Consider the following 20,105-nt stretch of genomic DNA (forward strand, 5'->3'; position numbering starts at 1 on the left):
CACTCTATTTTAAGATTATTATTATTAAATCAATATAGATTTTAATAAGAAATAATTTATGGTATGTTATGGGTATAAAGCCCAAGAGGTTTGAACACAGTAAAGTTTTATTGCACAATGGTGATACAATATGTGGATTTAAGAATGTAATAAAAGGCTTTTTACAATTAAGAAAAAAGTTGGTGTGGCTTGACTTTACGGTATGTCTCATAAACATATCACATTATTTATATAAACATACCAGATATTTCATATCATTTTGCACCCAAAATAATTTGCACAGATGAATGATGATCTAAATTCCCACATGAAATAATACATTTAACAGTTTCATTTGACAGAGTTCTTTAAATAAATTGTGGTTTAAACTTTATTACCTTTCAGACATTTCTAATTTGGTCAGATGATACATACAGACTATGGAAAGGGAAAAACAAATCTTAATTTGCCATTTTTACACCAGTTTTTGTCATTCCAGTCCTCATACATAAAAGTAAATTTATGGATTCCCTGTATTGAGAACATGTAGTGCATTATTACCACTATATGGTAGATAATAGCTGTTCAGAGATCCAACTACATGCTTGAGTAAGTCAATCATTGAATGTATACTCAACCAGGGAGACTGTGTGTACAATTCGTAAAGCTCGCCGTCAGTTTGTGTTTCCAGATAAGGCAGTCAGCTGCCCTGGGGCCCCAGAAGCTCCAGGCTTACTGTGTGTCAAGTGGTTTGTGCTGATTTAATTGAAATTTTGTTTGAGGATATGAATGACTAAAATACAATATAAACTGACATGATGACGGCCTTAAAATGGCTCCTTGTTTATTACCTAAACTCAAGACCCTATGGTGAGTTATTTTAGGTTTTTTCTTAAATTCATGATACATGATATTAACCAAAGTGCTGCACAGCAAATTTTGGGCAAGTAGGTAGTATTCCAGTATAGAAAAAAAACTGGCAGACAGAGAGTGGGAGGAAGGGGGGTTAATATAGTGACCCAGCTGATTATTTATGCACTGGGGCACCCTAGCAAGTTAATAGTTAATCATTCATATTTCAAGCTATCATATAGGCCTACATATACTAATCTCATTTAATGTATTTTTGCCAATTAGGGACCACAATGTTTTTTTTATTAGTTTCTTCAGACATAAAAAGGCTGTATTGCCTGAGGATGTGAACATCTGGCCTGTAAATCCTGCAGCAGACAGACAGACAGTTAGTTGTGTACCTGCTACATCCAGCAGGGGGCGGTGTGCACTAACACAACCCGCCTGCATCGTTAACTCGTGAAACTGATTTCTTCAAAGCGGCTGGTGCACATTTAGGTGCTTTGTATAACCTTTAAGTGTGCCCTAGATTTTTAATGCCGGCTTTTTTTTAGTTCGGGAAATATTATTTTGGTGGATTTAGCCAATTTCGTTCCGTTATCTGCTGTGACAGTGGGAAAAGTCAGCCTCGGCGTGGACGTGGTCAGTTGGCGTGTCCCGTGTCGGAGTGACGGCTGTGCAGTCCTATGATTCCTCCGAAACAATTTTTGCGCTGGCCCCTTTTCTAACATACTGTATCGCTAACTTTAGTTATACCGTGACCTATTTACACCTTCGTTGGAAGTTGAAGACAGTCGGGGTTCAAGATGTCGGTAGCGGGTTTCAAGAAGCAGTTTTATAAAGCCAGCCAGGTTTGTAAAACCTTTCTTTTAGCTAGCGACTGTCAATGTAGCGGCTAGCCTCATTTAGCATGAGTAGCTAGCGGTTTTATAGTTGTCTAATGTTATTAACGCTTTGTTAATGTAGCTGTTACTGTGTGGTGACAGCAGGAAGCTAACGTTAGAAATGCTTTAAGTTACTGTGTAAAAAGGTTATTTTGTTAACCGCTAGCGTTAAAGTTAAGGAGCACCTCTCGGACATGTTATGCATTAACTTTAGGTTGTCCTAAGGAACGTTATTATACTGTTAGCGGTTTACAGGTATTTAAGCTAACTTTACCTTACCATGCACTGCACCAATTCAGATTCAGAAAGTACACATCCTGTGGTAAACATTAGCTAGCTCTGCTTGCCTCAGGGACTCTCCGGGTGAGTCAGAGCTCTCTGAGTATAAAGACAATACACTAAAAAGTGGTGCAATATAAACCGAGCAGGTATTGACACATTTAAGTTAACAGTTGTGTTTACTCAGAGAAAGACCATTTCCCTCTTTGAGGCAGTGTAACGTCAACATTAAGTTTTCAAATGTTTCTTTGCAGTGAAGACCTATTTTACATCTGTGTTTAGTCTTTTGTTTAGTGAGGCAGATCAATATTTAGGGCAGTTGAGGGGAGACCTCTAACATACCACTGCGTTAGAAATGCCACTGCCTTCCATGGAAATACCAAAGTGTTACTGTCTGTTAGTGTCTGAGCTTTGGTGTGCATGTTTTTAATTTTGGCCAGGTCTGGGTGGGGACGGTTAAAAAGGATTTTTTTTTGTGTCTCTTTTCTTCCTACCCCTGCTGATCTAAGCAGGAAATACATTTGGTTTCCGAACCCAGCTTCCTGTCAGGAACAGACTCAGATCCCTGTTGGTTTCATGGATGTATAATAAAACTGGTCGGTTTGGTTGTGAGGGAAAATAACACAATTTAGAAGCTGTCATGTAAGGAGTCTTGGTACTGACTGCAATGAAAGTGAATAGTAAAGGTGTTTGATGGGGATTAAGTGGATTAGTGGACAAGAAAGTGACCCAAGGAATGATGCAGAGAAGGCAGTGGAAGAGTGTCCTTTCCCTTTGTTTGACTGCAATGCAGCTGCTTTTCTTGCCAAAACTCCATGAGAGTCAACAACAGTTGACATAGCTCAGATTTTCTTCACTCGAGGCATACAGGAAGTTGGCTGTGGAAATGATATCTGTGTGTCCTGTAGCTTCCATATCCTTGTTTTTCTCCTTTACTCTCTCTCATTCCCTGTTTTTTTTAAGAACTAGGCTACTCTTAACACTAAATCTTAAAAACATGAAATGTCAGACTCAAAGAGCAGCGCAAACGACATCACACTCTGAAGTGTGTCACAGTGGAAGTGATTGTTATTCCTCAATGAAATGACAGAATCCAGTAGGCATTTGACCTATATTTGTGCACTTTATCAAGTTTATTTATGCACTCACTGAAATAATTCATAAGTCTTCTGGTTCTCAAATGCTTAAATTTACAGCTGAACATAAAGTTATGCTCACATGGAGGACATCAAAAGATTAAGTAAGGGATAATACTCAACAAGTTATCTGCTTCCTGTTGGTAATAGATGACACAGATGCAAAAAGATGCAAACAACCAGCTGATGCGAAGCGAATATCAAACATATTTATCTTTTTTTTTTTTATTACACCGTAACACTAGCTCCACGCTCTGTAGATAAACCTTGTTTCTGCTGCCCTTGCCTTGTGTTGAATACTAGTGCAAACAACAGCAAATAAACACCTGTGCAGAGTTGTCCACTTATCCTGTTCAGTTACCAGAAAATATGATACACCTGCCAGCCAACCAAATTCGAGAACTCCAAGTAGCCATAGTATAATTGTGATATCCTGTGGTTATTTTTACCTGCCTTCTTAAACTTTTAACATTACCTTGAAGAAGCATCAGCTCTATAATTCATAAGAAGATGCAACTTATTGCCTCCATTTAAACCAATGAAACGGCTGTACTCTATTTTTTTCAAGCAGTCTGAACGTGGCCTTACTGTTCCTGGCCTAACATGCTCATTATATTGAGTGTTTAGACACATTTTAAGCAGGAACGAGTAGTTTACGGATATGTTGATAAAAAGAAAAGAGTTTGTTGCATACTTCATCTGGGATTAATTCCCATTTAAAGGAGTTATTATGAGTCTGTAAAATACTGTAATACCTCCTGGAAAGGTCGATTGAGCCATAATACAGGTGCTGGTAAAGACTGTGGCCATTGGCTCCTGTGAGTATGAAGGAGGAAATGGCAGTTGTAGGCTTACTGATTTATTGGAAATAACCGGGAGGTTAGAAAATATTTAGCGCCAAGAGGCATCACTAAGTGAAGTACAAATAAAATCACACCTACACCTTTTATAACATTATTCCCTCTTGAAATGTGGTTTGCTCAGATACTGTGGTTGCAGAGCTCTATTTTTAAATCCCCCTTTGCTCTCCAACCACACTGACCTGGTTTTCATGTATTCCAGACACATGGCTTTTACAATTACCATGTTATGCTACAACAAATAGACACGTTTGTTGTGTGGCAGAAATAAACTACTGAAAATAATGTGTTTCCCCGCCAACTGATGTTTACCAGCTGATTTTTCAAATGCTATGCACCTCTTTGTCTTGCTTCTCATTTGGCCTCAGCATAAGTCAACTGGGTCTTGCAATCTTCAAGTCATCTGAAGCTGAACAAGATCATGATCTAGGCTTTGTGATAATGCAGTTGCCCTTAACTGATTACTAGTAGCTTAAAAATCCAGTCATTATGATGAAAAGGATCCCTGTTATCCCTCTGTGTAGCTCTCTGCGTGTTTACACCAAAATGTCCAGATGATAACCTTTTTGTGGATGTTTTTGGGCTTCATTCCTTTGAGCCTGTGTGCATGTAAACAATATTGTTACAATGACATGAGAACTTGGATGTTTTCCTTAGCAGAAGAAAAAAACTGTAACATTACTTAGTGGCTAACGAATCACTTTGCTACTTCCAAAATCAGAAAAGACTATAAGATCTCAAGTTTAGTTACTCTCTTCCCCTTCCCTAAAGACCGGGACACACAGGGCCGATAATCGGCCGTGGGACAGTCTGGCGAGGTCAGTGACTCGAGTCTGTTCGGTGTGTCCCGTGCCGTCGTCCGTCTGGGGGGCTGTCGGCCTTCATTCTGGCCGACCTGACATGTTCAGTCGGAGGCAGGGCAGTCGGGACTCACCCGGAAATGGCGAGCGGAATGAGCCTGACTAGAGTCTCTCAAAATCTGACGAAAATCTTTTAAGCTGACCTTTGTTGAGCTGAAATGAAGACAGATTCAGCAGCTGCGTGGCCTATTTCTCGCTTAAAATGTTTTCAGAAACATGTTTCAGTAAAATATTTTAGTACAATATGAGATCGTATTCTGAACGAGCCGCCGTGACAGTCTGCCTTTGAATTTCCGGAGAAAACAAACCCATGTGACGCGTTCGTCCAATCAGTTGCCGGTTTTTATTTCTTGGGCAACAATACAGAGTAGCGCCGCCTGCTGCTATGGAGACGTATTACGTTTCTCAAGTCGGCGTCGCCTCAGTGTGTTCCGAGGCAGTTTTTTGGACCTCGGGGACCCGACTGATCATTCCGACTGGCTTTTCTGTCGACGGTCGGCCGCCTGGTTGGTGTGTCTCGGCTATAAAAGTCTTCTAAGCCAGAATAGGGTGTCAGGAAAAATATAAGATAACAGAAATGTAGGACTGTAGACTGCAGTTTTAACTCTGAGGTAGGGAGTCAAATGCTAAGGAGAGTTGAGGCTGTATTTTTACTTGTGACCTGAATCCCCGAGACCCTCTGTCATGTGCTTACCGCATACAGCAGAGATTCAGCAGTATAACTCGAAGATCCCACACTATTAGGTCTGCCAGCAGCTGCTGGGGAAGGACTAACAATTATGTTTAAATAAAATGTTTGTTAGAACAGGTAGTAGATAAACAAAACCATAATTAAGATATCTGTATAGCTTTGATGTAAACCTTTGTGACTACATATCGAACTCTACTGTTGACTCACCAATCATAATAGTGTTAGAAGCTTTTCTCCAGAAAGTCCTAGTAATTTCAGTAATCACAAACTGCTCGAGTCACATGGGAAATGACTCAAACTGCTGTTGCTCTATCAAAGATGAGCGAATTTGAATAAGGAAAGGAAAATGGTATCTTTTCATCTTTTACAAAGGATTAACTACTTCTGATAAACCAGTTCAGACCAGAAAAGATCATTTGTAAAGGTTACAGGAGGATTGCGCTGAATTATTCATGCCTATGTTGTATAGGCCTGATCCTACAACTATACAGTTGTCTAAAAAAAACTAATGAATTGTAAAAAAGAATCACTTCTATTGTTGATATGCAAAATCTTTAGGAACAAGTACTGTGTAAAAGTGTGTAAAAGAGAATGAAATCTAATGCAGTTCTAAATGATTTATCCCTCTTTCAGGACCTTTTTTTGTTGTCTTTCATTAACTGTCCAGGCTGTTTAAAAGCTCCCTCTGTTAGTACTGTGGGCGGAACAATTAAATATTAACATCAGGGTTGTTACAACCTCCCTCAAAACTTAAACGCACAAGATCAAAAAGTGTTCGCCATTTTGTCTGAACTCATGGCATACATCGAAGTAAAAGTAGATGTTGTGGTCCACTTTTGTCTTTGCAGAATGGGTCTACACGTTACTCTGCAACCAAGGACCTTTGCTGCGTGCGTCATGCCATTTTTATTATCTTGCTGATGGTGATGGGGGTTGTTTTTCTGCCCATTCCACTTCGAGAGACTCAGATATGGAGCCATGTAGCCACGGTTTAATTAATTTTTTCAATTCTCTGTGAATGACAGTTTGTCTCTGAAAAAAGAAATCACAAAATCCGGCTCCCGAATTAAGGAATTAGCCAAGAAGGATGTACAGAAACACTTCACTGTACATGCACAGGAAAGGGACTGTTTTCCGTTTCTTAGACTTTTGTCTGTGGCCTAAAAACATGCTGAGAGATCTCACTTGGAAAATACAAATGCTTTCATTCAACATGTTTTAGTCTACTCATGTTCTAGCATATTGTCTTTATTGAAATAAAAGAAACCATAAGCTGGTCCAACATTTCTTCACCCTGCGAAGTGTAATACGCCAAAAGGATTGTATAACACTGCTGGTGTTGGGGTTCTTTATGTGCTTCTTTTATTTGTAATTCCTATGTTAAAGTCACCTGAGGAGTTGGGTTACATGTAGGATTTGTACAACACAGTGCTCCACACGGACATTTCGCTAAACGAAATGTTCATTATTGCATTATCTACACAGAGAAGGCATGTGTGAACTAACGCTGAGCTCATGCTTGTTTCCCCACTCAAATGAAAACCTTATGAGCAGCATTAATTAATTAGTCTTACTGTCTTTCCTCCCCCTTTCTCCTCTCTCTCTCTCTCTCTCTCTCTCTCGCTCGCCCTCTCTTTCTGTCTATCTCCCCCTCTAGATGGTAAGTGAGAAAGTTGGGGGTGCTGAAGGAACTAAACTAGATGATGACTTCAGGGACTTGGAACGGGTAAGAGAGGCATCTTTCTGTGGTCTTTCAAAGAGCAACATCTTTGGCCAAAGCTGTAGGCCTGGTTGGTTTTACACACCACAGCTGTGCTGTTTCTGTGGAACTTCCATGCTTGATGTTTACGCCCCATTTAAAGCCATACACTCTGTTGGTTGAGAAAAAATTCTGACCTCAAAGTTTATAAAGCCCTGTAAAACAGACATCAAAAAACAGACATTAAAAACAACAAATCATCTAGCAACATTTTGACAATTGATTAACTTCTCAAGCAAAAATGCCAAAATGCCATTTCATTCCATTCATGTCTCAAATGTGAATATTTGCTGGTTTTCTTAGTCTTCATAAATGGTAGTGAATTGAATATTCTTTGTGTTTTGGACTGTTAGACAGACAAAACAGGCAATTTGTAGATGTCCCATTGGGCTCTTGGAAAACTATTTTCTGACATGTTATAGACTAAACTTTTTATTTGATCAATCCAGAAAATAAACATTATTAAAATAATTGTAAATTGTAGCCCTAGTTTATATTTTTGATGTCATTCATCGTAAAAAACAGAAATTTTGTCCAATACAAAAGGATATTTTAGGTGCATAAGAAAGCACTAGAGACCAGCCTGTTTAGGTGCATGTCACTATAATACACATAACATAAACTATATTCCAAACTGGATTGGAATGAAAAAGCTCACTGTATTTTAAAAACACGTTTAACTGTGTGTATGAACCTATGAGCAAGCAATTGTTAACAAAAGCACACCTCATTTGCCTGTCACTATTTAATGTTAGTCGTGTGTTACAGTCGCTCTGTTGTATACTTCTGATGTATGTGTGCTTGCTGTATTTTGTAGAAAGTAGATGTGACCAGTAAAGCGGTAGTGGAGGTTATCTCCAAAACATCAGAGTACCTTCAGCCCAACCCAGGTGAGGAGAAAACATGTTTACATGCATGTATTTAAACTGCTTAAACTCTGTGATGACATTTTTTTTTCTTTTCATCTTCCTTCTGCAGCATCACGGGCCAAACTATCCATGTTGAACACCATGTCTAAGATCCGCGGTCAGGTGAAGAACCCAGGCTACCCTCAGGCCGAGGGGCTGCTAGGAGAATGTATGAGCAAGTATGGAAGGGAGCTCGGAGAGGAGACTAACTTTGGTAAGATGCGTGTGTGTGTGTTTGTGTGTGTGTCTGTGTGTGTGTATTGGGGTTTTAGTTCATTTCTAGCACTGGAATGATGGGGTTTGTTTGTGTGTGTATGTGTGGTATGCCGACTGATAGATTGCACCCACACTGTTTACAGTGCTTTGAAAATGCTTTTTGACTATTTTAAGTATTGTATTTGTGTCTGTGTGTGTGTGGTTTAGTTTGATACCATCTGTTACTTTATGTGTGGTCTGATTTGATGATTTGATTCTGTGGTGCTACACTTCAAATCTGATATGTCGCTAAGGGAATACTCTCTGTCTGTGTGGCTCAGGCGGAGCGCTGGTAGATGTTGGAGAGGCCATGAAGAGATTGGCAGAAGTCAAAGACTCTCTAGATATCGACGTCAAACAGAACTTCATTGATCCATTGCAAGGGCTCTGTGACAAGGACCTCCGAGAGATACAGGTACGTTGACAACCTCATTTCTTCAAATTGAACTTGAGGCACGTGAGGACTCCTGTGCCCCTTCCTAAACTAACTGTGGCTCTTACCACCTCAGCATCACCTGAAGAAGCTGGAAGGCCGCCGCTTGGACTACGATTACAAGAAAAAGCGTCAGGGTAAGATCCCAGATGAGGAGGTTCGACAGGCCCTGGAGAAGTTTCATGAGTCTAAGGAAGTGGCCGAGACGAGCATGTACAACCTGCTGGAGACTGACGTGAGGACTGATTTTATTTTATTTTTTTACAGTTCAAGTGTGTGGTGTTAGTGAAGCATAATTTTGAGCCTGATCCTGCCTCTGTGCAGTCTATTTTTAAAATAAAAAGGGTAACTACATTCAAAGGACAGGGGTTCTTCTGTTATTCTTCGGCTAAAATAAAACTAGCTTCTGTTGGGTGAAACCTAGTCATACGTAACACAGCATTTGTTTCATTTAACCACTTTGAACACTGGGGAAAAATTGACATACCTCAAATATACAATCTAAAAATACTGATTTTAGGTCCCTACATTAATATAACAATCTATTACAAACAGCATATTAATGAAAATATTTCAAAGGACAGGTACAGTTGTTTTCAGCCTAGGCCTTCTTGTGATGTAGATTGGCATATCCGTTCCTTCACTGTTCAATACACACCCACAGGACAAACACGCCAATAGTTACACCTGTAAATAGGTTCAGGCAATACTCACACTGCAGATAAGCATTTTTTTTAAATAGCCGCACTTAACATTTAATCACTATTTAGGTTTCTGTTTGCCCTGTACATAACTGAAGGTGTGCACACCTGTAGGTGGGGAGGCATATTAGAACAAAACAGCTTAGAGCATATACCTGAGGGCATGTACAGTATGTCTACATTGATTTGTGGGTTTTGCTATACCACAGCAGTTGATGGTTTTAGTTTTACAGTTTTTTCCGATTGCTAAACGACAGTGGGCACAACTGGAGTCACATGTGCAAAACTCAAACTACAGTCTGCACTACCAACAGTCCCCTGAGCTAAACAGTTCACATCACCCGCAAAACAGGCTCAGTGCAGCCAAACACTATGCACAAGCCTCACTGAGATAACACACACTGTCACTCAGAACACACCAATACAGAAATTACAAACTTTTTCATCTTTACAGTTTGAACAATTTGAGTGACTTGACACTACTCAATAGTTTATTTAAGGAAAAAATATAGATTGTATAGCATACCAATTTTTACATAAGGTAAAAAGAAGGAATGAAAATCAGCAGTTTTCTTCAATAAAGTATTTTGTCTCTAGTAATTTATGGAATTACTGGGGAAAAAAACTAAAGGTACACACGTAACAGTACCAAAGAATAGTGTGACTAATCCTGCCTTTCTCCAGCATCATGTGGTAAGTTTTCTTCATCACATTGGATGTCTGCATCATCTCTAAATAAAAATGAATGTGGTGTTTCTATTGCTTTCATCGCCATTACTTTCTAAAAAACAGTAAGAACACAGTTTTACTATTGTAAAGATAGTGTTTTTCACTTTTTTTATAGCTGTGTACATAACCTCAGACATCTTACCTGGACATGTTGGTATCTTTGCTCTTTTACCTGTTTCTGTCAAACGGTACAGTGTATAATTGTTTCATTCTTATTTGGTGTTTGTATACAAAAAAAGGCTTTCTGAGCTTTCTCTGTATAAATACCGTATATATGTTCACTAACTAGTCTAAAATAAGACACCTGCTTAGGCTTTCAGCTAAAATTGCAATCAGCAGTGTTTGATAGGCACCAGACTGACATCTATTCTGTTTTGAATGTGTGGTTAGCAGTTTTGACAGCAGTGTGTTAGCATTTGAACAAAGTGCTGTAAATCTACAGTGTTGTGCACGTTGTGGTTAAAGTCATGGGATAAGTGTGTAGAGTTTTGAAAACTGTGTTCAAGCAATGAAAAACTAACTAGAGTTCTGTGCAGACTGTAGTTAGAGTTTTGCACATGTGACTCCAGTTGTGCCCACTGTTGTTTAGCAATCGAAAAAAAACTGTAATATTGCAATTATATTATATATTATGAAGGTGTGAGTATGACCAGTACTACCTGGAGGAAGTCTGTCTGTTCCATATTTCCTTTTTCTTCTCTACATAAAGCCTATATTTATTCTGTTCCCTATGACTTTATAGATACTATGTATCTGTACATTTCAGCGTGAAAAAACATTTTTGACGATCTAAACTCAAGGTCTACTTACTAGCATGAGATGAAGGACAATGAGTTAAGATTATTTGGTCAAACAAATATAAATAATTTAGTATCACACATTAGCTTCATAATCATCATTCAGTATATGCCCACATGCTGTCACTGGGGCTTTTATGAACTTGTGTGTGTGTGTGTGTGTGTGTGTGTGTGTGTGTGCGTGTGCGTTTGTGTGCGTGCGCAGATAGAGCAGGTGAGCCAGCTGTCATCCCTGGTGGAGTCCCAGCTGCAGTACCACAGACAGGCTGTGCAGGTGCTGGAGGAGCTTTCTGACAAACTGAAAGAGAGGTGCAGTAATGAGACCTACCACACACAAATACCATCATTCTGCAGGGCTCCAAAATGTGAGAGTGTGCGACTGAATTTGACATCCAGTCGCACATGTGCGACCAGTAAATTTGACCCCTTTTTTTTGTTTTGTTTACACGTTAAACGTGGAAGGGGCGAGTCAGTGAATCCGGAATCTGTGGCAGGCCAATGAGTGTGAGAAGAATAGGGAATGGCCACTTTAAGTGGCTAATGTGTGGAGGGGGAGGGTCTTAGACATAATCGAGCGTGCATAAACGTCTGTGGGAAGGAGACAGAAGGAGACAGATATCACAATCTGCTATGTGCGTCTGAACAATGAGCAAGCAAACTATTGACTCGTTCTTCGGACCTGCGGCCAGCGTGCTAGTGAGTCTACAGTGTCCCAGTCGGATGATGATTCAGAGTCAGAGGTTTGTGTGGCGAAAAAGGCCAGAACCCACCATTTTCGGGAAGACTGGCTGCGAGAATTCAGCTGGTTGAGGTAGTGTAAGGAGACAAACTCCATGAACTGCGAATGTTGCAGTCGCTACCCCAGAACTGCGGGGAACACAAAGTTTGCCAACAGTGCAGGCACATCGCAGTTTAAACACAATACACTAGTTAAACACAATCTTAGCCTCAAGCATAGAGTATGCCATGACATGTTAATAAATGAAAAAGCAGTGCCACTGCTGGTTGCTTTTAGAAGACAAGAGGCTATAAATCAGAGCACAGATGAGGCAGATATGATGTTGAAATTTAACACAGGAGGATCTGCTCTAAGGGGGAGCGAGTAAAGGCACAAGTTGTTAGGCCTACTTGTTCTAGTGGAACGTTATTGGCCAGTGCCCCTAATGTACATTTGTTAAGTATTGTTTTTAACTGTGAAATGACCGAAAGGTTACTAAGCACTTTGTTACTAAGCACTTTTTTTATTCTGAATGTATGGTATATTTTTTTCATATGCGTACTGTCATGACAGCGATGGTGCTGTCGATTTACCTTCTATGTTGCATTTTCAAAAGTGCACAGTACAATATGACACTGAATTTGAAACAGCACATTGTAATTATTGTGAAGACAAGAAACTACTATGGCATTTTTTTAAATACAGTACAGTGGAAAGTAGTAGAAATGTGAATATTTTGTTAGCATGTTGATTTACGGTGTGTGCCCCTAAATTTTCTGGTTGTGCCCCTAAAATTTTCAGTTGGGGGCCACTGTGCTCCTAGTGAAAAAAGTTAGTCTGGAGCCCTGTTCTGTGTAGTACATCTGTCTGTGCAGCTTTCTGCTTCGAGCACAGTAACTTCAAACATCATACTGCATTTGTTGTGGAGGTTCAGAAAAATTAAACTTTTCCAATCTTTTTGAATAGGATGATTGATGCTCAGACTCGACCAAGACGTGAATACACACCTAAACCCAAACCTATCTTTGACTTCGGAGACGACAACCCTTCAAATGGCGGCTACTCAACCTCAACGGCTCCTCCTCCTTCACGCAACTCAGGTAAGAAACCGCTGATGGGGTCTAACATAGGGCTGCACTGTATGAGGAAAATATGTGATAATGTTGTTGAATATCGCGATAACAATATTACTTGCGCTACATCAACAGTGTACTTAAAGTTACTCAGTTCTGCAGATTTCAGTATTCTGCTAAAATACAACTAATTACTTGTTGAATTTAAAATAAATGAAAGGAAATCATTTCCAACATTCTTTTATTAAACAAATTGAAGATTGAATTGAATATAGAAGGCACCACTACAAAAAGAAAGAATGACCGTTACATTTTGAAGTGCAGTTTTCTGCTGTTATTTTCTTACAACCAACATAAAAATCATTATTTCAGATATATTGAGCAAATTGCTTTTGATTGTAGTTTGCATCGCCAGCTGTAAGTCATGACTGGTTTTCAAGACGGCGGCCGCATGTCAACATGAACGCGAGTGTTTTTATAATCTTTTCAATAAACTGTCTGTACATTTACAAAGTTCTCAATGCTTCGGTTAACATTTAGGGACCCTCATTATGCTACCGTTGAAGTGTGGTGATATTTTGAGCCTTTTTAGTGGTATAAATAGCGATTTGTTTTTACTTTCCCTGTGCCCCGAATACTAGCGTTGTAAGCTACTCAGCGGTCAGCGCTAGCTTCTTTCAAGCTACAAACGCATTGGGTTAGCATGAAAACATGTCCCAGAGAACGATCGACTAGGTACACATCTGTTAATAACCCCTAGGTTTGTTTTGCGCTGGAATTATCCTTTAAGAATTATTAGTCTCGCATTGCCAGACCATCGTCCACAGCGCTGCGGAGGAGGGTCTGGCGAGTCCACACAGCATTCCAGCATGGGAGAAAAATGTGCTCTGGTTTATTGGCATTTTCTTTAAAACCAATCACAATCGTCATGGGCGGTGCTAAGCGCCCGACAGAGCGACGGTGCCTCTGCAAAATAGCCTCGGGAAGCCGGAACTTGTTTTGGTGGAACGTGTGTACGTTCAAAGGTTGGTTTTAGTCGTGCAACAGAAAACTCAGATTGGACAGATAGTCTAGTTAGCTGTGTGGATTTACCCTGCAGAGATCTGAGAAAAGGTTAACCACAGTCCTCATATCGACCAGAGTTTAAAATGTCAACAGAAAAGAAAGCCCAAGGTCGGATATCCGGCCTAAATGAATGAAATCTGCCAGAATTTCCGTCGGAGCAATTCCGGTAGTGGAACGTCGTGGATATAGTAGAGAAAGAAGTATAAACTCTCTTTGGGGGAATCTATCTTTGTATTCATGCTTACGTTACTCTCAGCGCCACACGAAAGGCCTAGGATGTGTGGAAACGAGCTGCCATACCAGAGTTCCTTCAGCAAAAAAACATTCAGCTGTTTCTACAAAAACACAAGATGGACTAAGCCAAAGTAGCGTGCCTGGGAGTGAACACACTCCTTAGAAATCACATGCAAACTAAACTGGAAAAAAACTCTGCATTGCCAACATGACTGCTCAGGACCTGCAACCAATCAGTCCCATTGAGCACGGATATGTGAAACAAATTGTCTTTTTTTCTTATTGAGACTGGGCAAACTGTGGCATGCACTAAATGTTTGTCGTTAACCATGAGAAAAGGGATGTCTGTTTCTGCATTGGGGTGGGGGGGTCCAGCCCTGTCATCCGGCTGGCCTTTCTCCAACTGACCTTGTTCCTCTTTCCTGTGATATCATCAGAGCCGTCTTTTCACTTGGCCACAATGTCCTTTCGGAATCCCAGATTGTGTGAGTCACAGATTGTGCGGGCCGTTTTTTTTCCTCTGTCCTCGCAATTCTTGTGGTGTTGAAATGGTCCGGTGTGCTTGCGCAACTTCTGGTGTGAAATGTAGGAAGTAGGATACAAGTTAGTTCTCACAGGTTTGACACATAATTGGTGGTTTTTGGTGCACATATACTCTGACTGCATGAATGTGGTTTTGTATGAGATCCACATCCTCTAGTCAACATACTGCAGCCTGACTTATAAATGTTCTTAACACCTCTGCAACCACTGACATGGTCCACAGTTAACTTAAACATGCAGCTTTTGAACATATCCTAAAAGAATAGTCCAGGTATAACTGATTTGAGGGACAAACTTCCTAACTACCCCTTTTGTTGTAATACATGCTATATTAATAAATATTACTGCTATTAGTATTACTATATTAGTAAGTTATGAAGCCAGTGCTTTGGCCAATGGCAGTATTAACTAACATGCAGGAAACATAGAATAGAACATATATAATTAAAATGAGTTATTAATTATCAGAATATGTCAGAATCAGAATTGGTGTTGTTGTTATAAAGAGTAGTACTGCCACCTGTAAGCTGTTTGAATTAAGCAATATTTATTTATTTATTGCACAACACAAAGTGTAGATGTAAGTTCTTAAATGGAGCGCATTTAGTTATCACCCACCTTTTTATTACAAACTACTATAGTATGTAAGTAGTTTGCTCTAACAGTTTTTATGTTCCGCCACCACATTGCAGAGTGTTTTTTGTGTTATTTTTAACCCATTAACTTGGGGACTATACAGAGTAGCGCTAATTTGACATTGGAGCAGCTTGCTGCATTCAGTGTAGCAGCACATACTGATATTGAGGAGAAACCGCTTTTTTTGGAATCACTAATTAATTTCCTACTTTCCTTTCCTGCTTTCATTGCAGCTTTAAAGTGCTCATATTATGCTCATTTTCAGGTTCATCATTGTATTTAAAGGTTGAACCAGAATAGGTTTACATGGTTTAATTTTCAAAAAACACCATATTTTTTGTTGTACTGCACATTGCTGCAGCTCCTCTTTTCACCCTGTGTGTTGAGCTCTCTGTTTTAGCTACAGAGTGAGACATCTCACTTCTGTTCCTATCTTTGTTGGGAGTTGCACATGCTCAGTACCTAGGTAGGTACTATAAGCCAGTCAGAAGCAGAGCATGAGGGAGCGCCACGCTAGCAGCTAGGTGAGCATTATAACGTGTGTTACAAAGTGACGAGCGTTCATGAGTAAAGGCTGGAATACAATCAAGCTGTTTGGAGCAGTTTGTGAACAGTTTTCTATTGGAGATGGTAAGTCCCTTTGGGGTGGACTTTGGTCTTTTTTACTTTGTAAACCTATAACATGCACAAAAAAAGCTATACAACACAATGAAGGAAAGGGAAAAAGCCAAAAAGCATAATATGAGCACTTTAAGATGTGGCGTTTATAGTAGCACCAGCAATAGTTGTTCATAAATACATTTATTAATCTATGTTTTAACCTTTCTGTCATAGGTGGTCCTGGTAAGAGGAAGCAGTATTAGCAGCATTTGTCAGTTTATCAAAATGCTTGTTAGACTTTTTAAAGAGAGAACTTCGTTACTAATTGGCATTTATTCTAATACAACCTACCTTTTAGATTTGGTTGCTTCAGAGTTGGTTCTATTCGATGAAGTCTCTATATTCTTATTTTTTCTGCCTCTGTAAACTGATACAGTCTGGAGTAAAACAGAATGAGTGACCAAAGCTTTCCCCGTCTCTAGCCTGCCCAGCACTCTGTGGGGTAAACTTGATACAATGAGAAAATTGTTTAGGGACAAAACAGCCTAGTTTGTCTTGTGTGCTGATCTATGTGAGGTCACAGAGAAAGGGATAGATGGACGAAAACGATGGTGTCTGAGGATGTTGTGGTTTCAACTTGACAGCACTCTTGAGCTTGTTAGCAATGCTGTGTTTAAGCTGATCTGACTGCACCATGCTAATGCTATACTAACCTATATAAACAAGTATGAATCACAGTATACAGTACAGGGTTCCACGTTAAGGTTTTTTTTTCACTTGTCCGGTCGGGCAAGTGAAAACAAATTCTACTTGCCCCAAGGCAAATTGCTTGTTTTCATCAAAAGCGTTGAGAAAAAAAAAAAAATGTCAAAAAGCATCAAAAACTTAAAAAAAAAAATCTAAATAAAACCATTTTCTTAAAAAGTGTAAAACAACGGCGTGAACAAATACGCTGGAGAAAGCATAAAAAAAGCATCAAATAAAAAAAAAGAAAGTCAAATGATGAGAAAAACAAACATTGAAAGCATCAAAAGCATAAAAAAAAAATGTCAAAAGCATCAAGCACCAACTCAGTTCTTGACTGGCCAATGGCACATACACATCAAATCAATCAACAAGCATTCTCCGATGCAAGCCGATAACGTCGCCCGGACAGGCAAGGGTTGTTTTATTTACTTGCCCGACGTGGCGTTTTACTTGCCCCGGTCCATCGGGCAAGCCTTATTGTTGAACCCTGCAGTAGCTTACATGTTTAAAGGTACACTGTGTAGTATTTTAAGTGTTTTTATCATTCATAAATATGTCCTCATTGGTGTAAAATGACCTCTGCCAATGATCTGACTTATCCTCGTAAGCGAAGAAGTTCTTATCTGTGTTTACGTTGGAAGGGCAAGTCCAAGGAGGCTTCCATGTCGTTCCTCCGTTTTGAAAAACTGTAATCGCTGAGAGGGACATAAAGCAGTAGTCTACCTGTCTAACCGCTGAGAGGGACATAAAGCAGTAGTCTACCTGTCTAACCGCTGAGAGGGACATAAAGCAGTAGTCTACCTGTCTAACCGCTGAGAGGGACATAAAGCAGTAGTCTACCTGTCTAACCGCTGAGAGGGACATAAAGCACTAGTCTACCTGTCTAACCGCTGAGAGGGACATAAAGCACTAGTCTACCTGTCTAACCGCTGAGAGGGACATAAAGCACTAGTCTACCTGTCTGAGAGGGACATAAAGCACTAGTCTACCTGTCTAACCGCTGAGAGGGACATAAAGCACTAGTCTACCTGTCTAACCCTTGAGAGGGACATAAAGCACTAGTCTACCTGTCTAACCGAAGATTGGAATACATGTTGTCATAGCTTCCTGGTACATAACGGCTACACGCATTTGAAAAAGCGAGGTGCTACAGAGCACTATTCGTTTGAATGCAAAATACAATTTCACCGCTAGATGGGAGAAATTCCTACACAGTGTACCTTTTTAAGGCGTGCAGTGTGACATGAGAATGAGCTTTGCTCCTTTCCCCCCTCATCTTCCTCATTCTTCCTCTCCTTCCTTGTGTCTTCTCAGCCCCGGAGCAGCCGAGCTGTAAGGCGCTGTACGACTTTGAGCCGGAGAACGAGGGAGAGCTGGGCTTTCGCGAGGGCGACATCATCACCCTGACCAATCAGATTGACGAGAACTGGTACGAGGGCATGCTCAACAGCCAGTCGGGATTCTTCCCTCTCAACTATGTTGAGGTTCTGGTCCCACTGCCACACTAATATAAAGAGAGCAGGAGAGCTAAGGAGGAGACTGATGGAGAGGAGGAGGAGGAGGAGAGAACAAGTAGAATTATTAGAGAGGGAGGCTAGCGAAGCCAAGGGATGAATATTCACTTTCACCTTCAGCTCCAACGTCAGCATCACAGACGAGCACTTTTTTTGTCATCTGGAGTTCTGGAGGAGATGGTCACATTTCAAAGTCCAGACCAGAATGTCAACCTGTTCCACCAAAAAGGTAAAAAGATGTTATTAAATGGACACAAAATGTCATCGTCTGTCATCTGGCAGTCAGAAACATTTCCTGAGGACTAACAGATGACAAGTTTTTATAAGCAATATTTGTCTTTAACCACAAATTACTGATATCGTAAAGATAACTTGTATTAAATCGGGTGATTGTGATGATGGTGACACGTATCATGTCATCCTTTTTGTGTGACTGCAGTCTGTCTAAAACTCAGGTTGGTCACCCAACTAACAGTCCGTTTTCAGACTGAAGAGCCCAACTCAAACCTCACAGTACACGGCATGCGGAACTTGACTGATTATTTTCCTTATTTCAAAACTTTATTTGGACTGGAGCTTATCTCTTGATGCCACCTGCTGGCGAGACTGAGGATTGCTTTTACAAAAAAATAAATAAATAAATAAATGGAACTACACACGACTAGAAATGTAGTTTTAGCTAGTTGCATCTAAAAAGGAAAAAATATTGCATTCATATTTTTAATGAGAAACAAAATTGATGACGAAATTAGCCTCCGATTTGTGATTTTGATTGTTTTCAGGTGTGGGCCTATTTTGTAAAGCTCTTTTTAAAGCTCTGTGTCTAAGCTGTGCTACCATGATTGCTTCAGAATACAACAGGCCTGATACAGTGGTTCCCTTATATGGTTTCAGTATTTGATGTTGTCTCTATCAACCCTACTACAGTAGTTTTAAAAGAAGTTGAACTGCTTACTGAATATGTGAGTAAATGTTGTAATGCACCTTGGTCCTCAAATGAGATTGACGTGTGTGTGTGTGTGTGACAGACGTACTCCACCATCACACACAGACCCAAAGTTAAATGCAGACGTTGCACCTTTTTGTCACTCAAGGCACGCGTGTGTTTGTCGTGTAGACGTGCAGGATGATTAGTTGTTTAGTTGCAAGTCTGTTCAAAAGAGGAGACGGAGCCAAAAAGTCTTTATAAGATGCAATAGAAACATATCGCTTGGTTGCGCCTGTTTGTTAAACTGCTAACTATTCTGTAACATAGACCTATATATTCATTTAGTTTTTTGGGGGGCCCGTTTGTCTCTCTCAGCATGTTAAAGCCTTTTCCCTTTTTTTATTTGGTTTTTGAGCCGTTTTAGGCGCCTGTTATCTCCATGCAGTGGCTGAATAGATGACGCTGCTGGCAGCGACTCAATCTTTCATCTTCATCGCTATGTGTCCCGCTGTGTCCGTGTCGTGTCTTTTGAGAATGTGAAAATTCATCTGTGCTTTGACACATATTCTGAACCTGTGATTCCGATGCTTCCCAATGGCCCCGATTGGATTCATTTGTTAGTACGTCGAGCCAACGTTCCTGTTTAGTGACTCTGTTAAAAGAAAAGGTCCCCCCCCTCCCCCACGCAGGTGGAGTATAATCCAATATACACCTCATAGTATGAGGGAAAGACCTGGAGTGAAAGGGAAAAACGTGAAGGGAAAAAAAATAATTGTAAGCTGTTGTCCTTTTTGACTACTTTGGAGAACTTTTGTTACCAAACACGAATCCTTACCAAACACGTGTGGTCGGTCCAGCTGATTTTGAATTGTCTGGAAAAAAAAAAAGTTTTAATTGTAAATGAAAAATGTGTAATCCTTTACT

General features: G+C 40.1%; 1 protein-coding gene across 2 annotated transcripts; it reads left to right on the forward strand.

Moving 5' to 3' along the window:
* Positions 1-1,271: 1,271 nt before the first annotated feature.
* On the forward strand, positions 1,272-19,998 carry sh3gl1b (SH3-domain GRB2-like 1b). Of its 2 annotated transcripts, none has more exons than XM_028587900.1 (9): positions 1,272-1,682; positions 7,199-7,267; positions 8,118-8,190; positions 8,279-8,422; positions 8,745-8,878; positions 8,973-9,131; positions 11,329-11,432; positions 12,808-12,941; positions 18,054-19,998. In XM_028587900.1, the coding sequence occupies exons 1-9, from the start codon at positions 1,638-1,640 to the stop codon at positions 18,245-18,247; spliced, it is 1,056 nt and encodes a 351-aa protein (XP_028443701.1). In that variant the 5' UTR covers positions 1,272-1,637; the 3' UTR covers positions 18,248-19,998. The 2 variants fall into 2 exon arrangements, with proteins under 2 accessions (XP_028443701.1, XP_028443702.1); XM_028587901.1 differs by lacking the exon at positions 18,054-19,998 and adding an exon at positions 14,651-14,984.
* Positions 19,999-20,105: the final 107 nt, after the last annotated feature.

Source organism: Perca flavescens, chromosome 9, assembly GCF_004354835.1.
Source record: "Perca flavescens isolate YP-PL-M2 chromosome 9, PFLA_1.0, whole genome shotgun sequence".
Taxonomy (NCBI): domain Eukaryota; kingdom Metazoa; phylum Chordata; class Actinopteri; order Perciformes; family Percidae; genus Perca; species Perca flavescens.

Excerpts from the sequence above, each read along its gene's own strand:
- sh3gl1b (XM_028587900.1), top strand. The coding sequence starts at position 1,638 with ATGTCGGTAGCGGGTTTCAAGAAGCAGTTTTATAAAGCCAGCCAG. Across the intron at positions 8,191-8,278 it reads GTACCTTCAGCCCAACCCAG|CATCACGGGCCAAACTATCC; the intron begins GTGAGGAGAAAA and ends TTCCTTCTGCAG. Across the intron at positions 9,132-11,328 it reads ACAACCTGCTGGAGACTGAC|ATAGAGCAGGTGAGCCAGCT; the intron begins GTGAGGACTGAT and ends GTGCGTGCGCAG.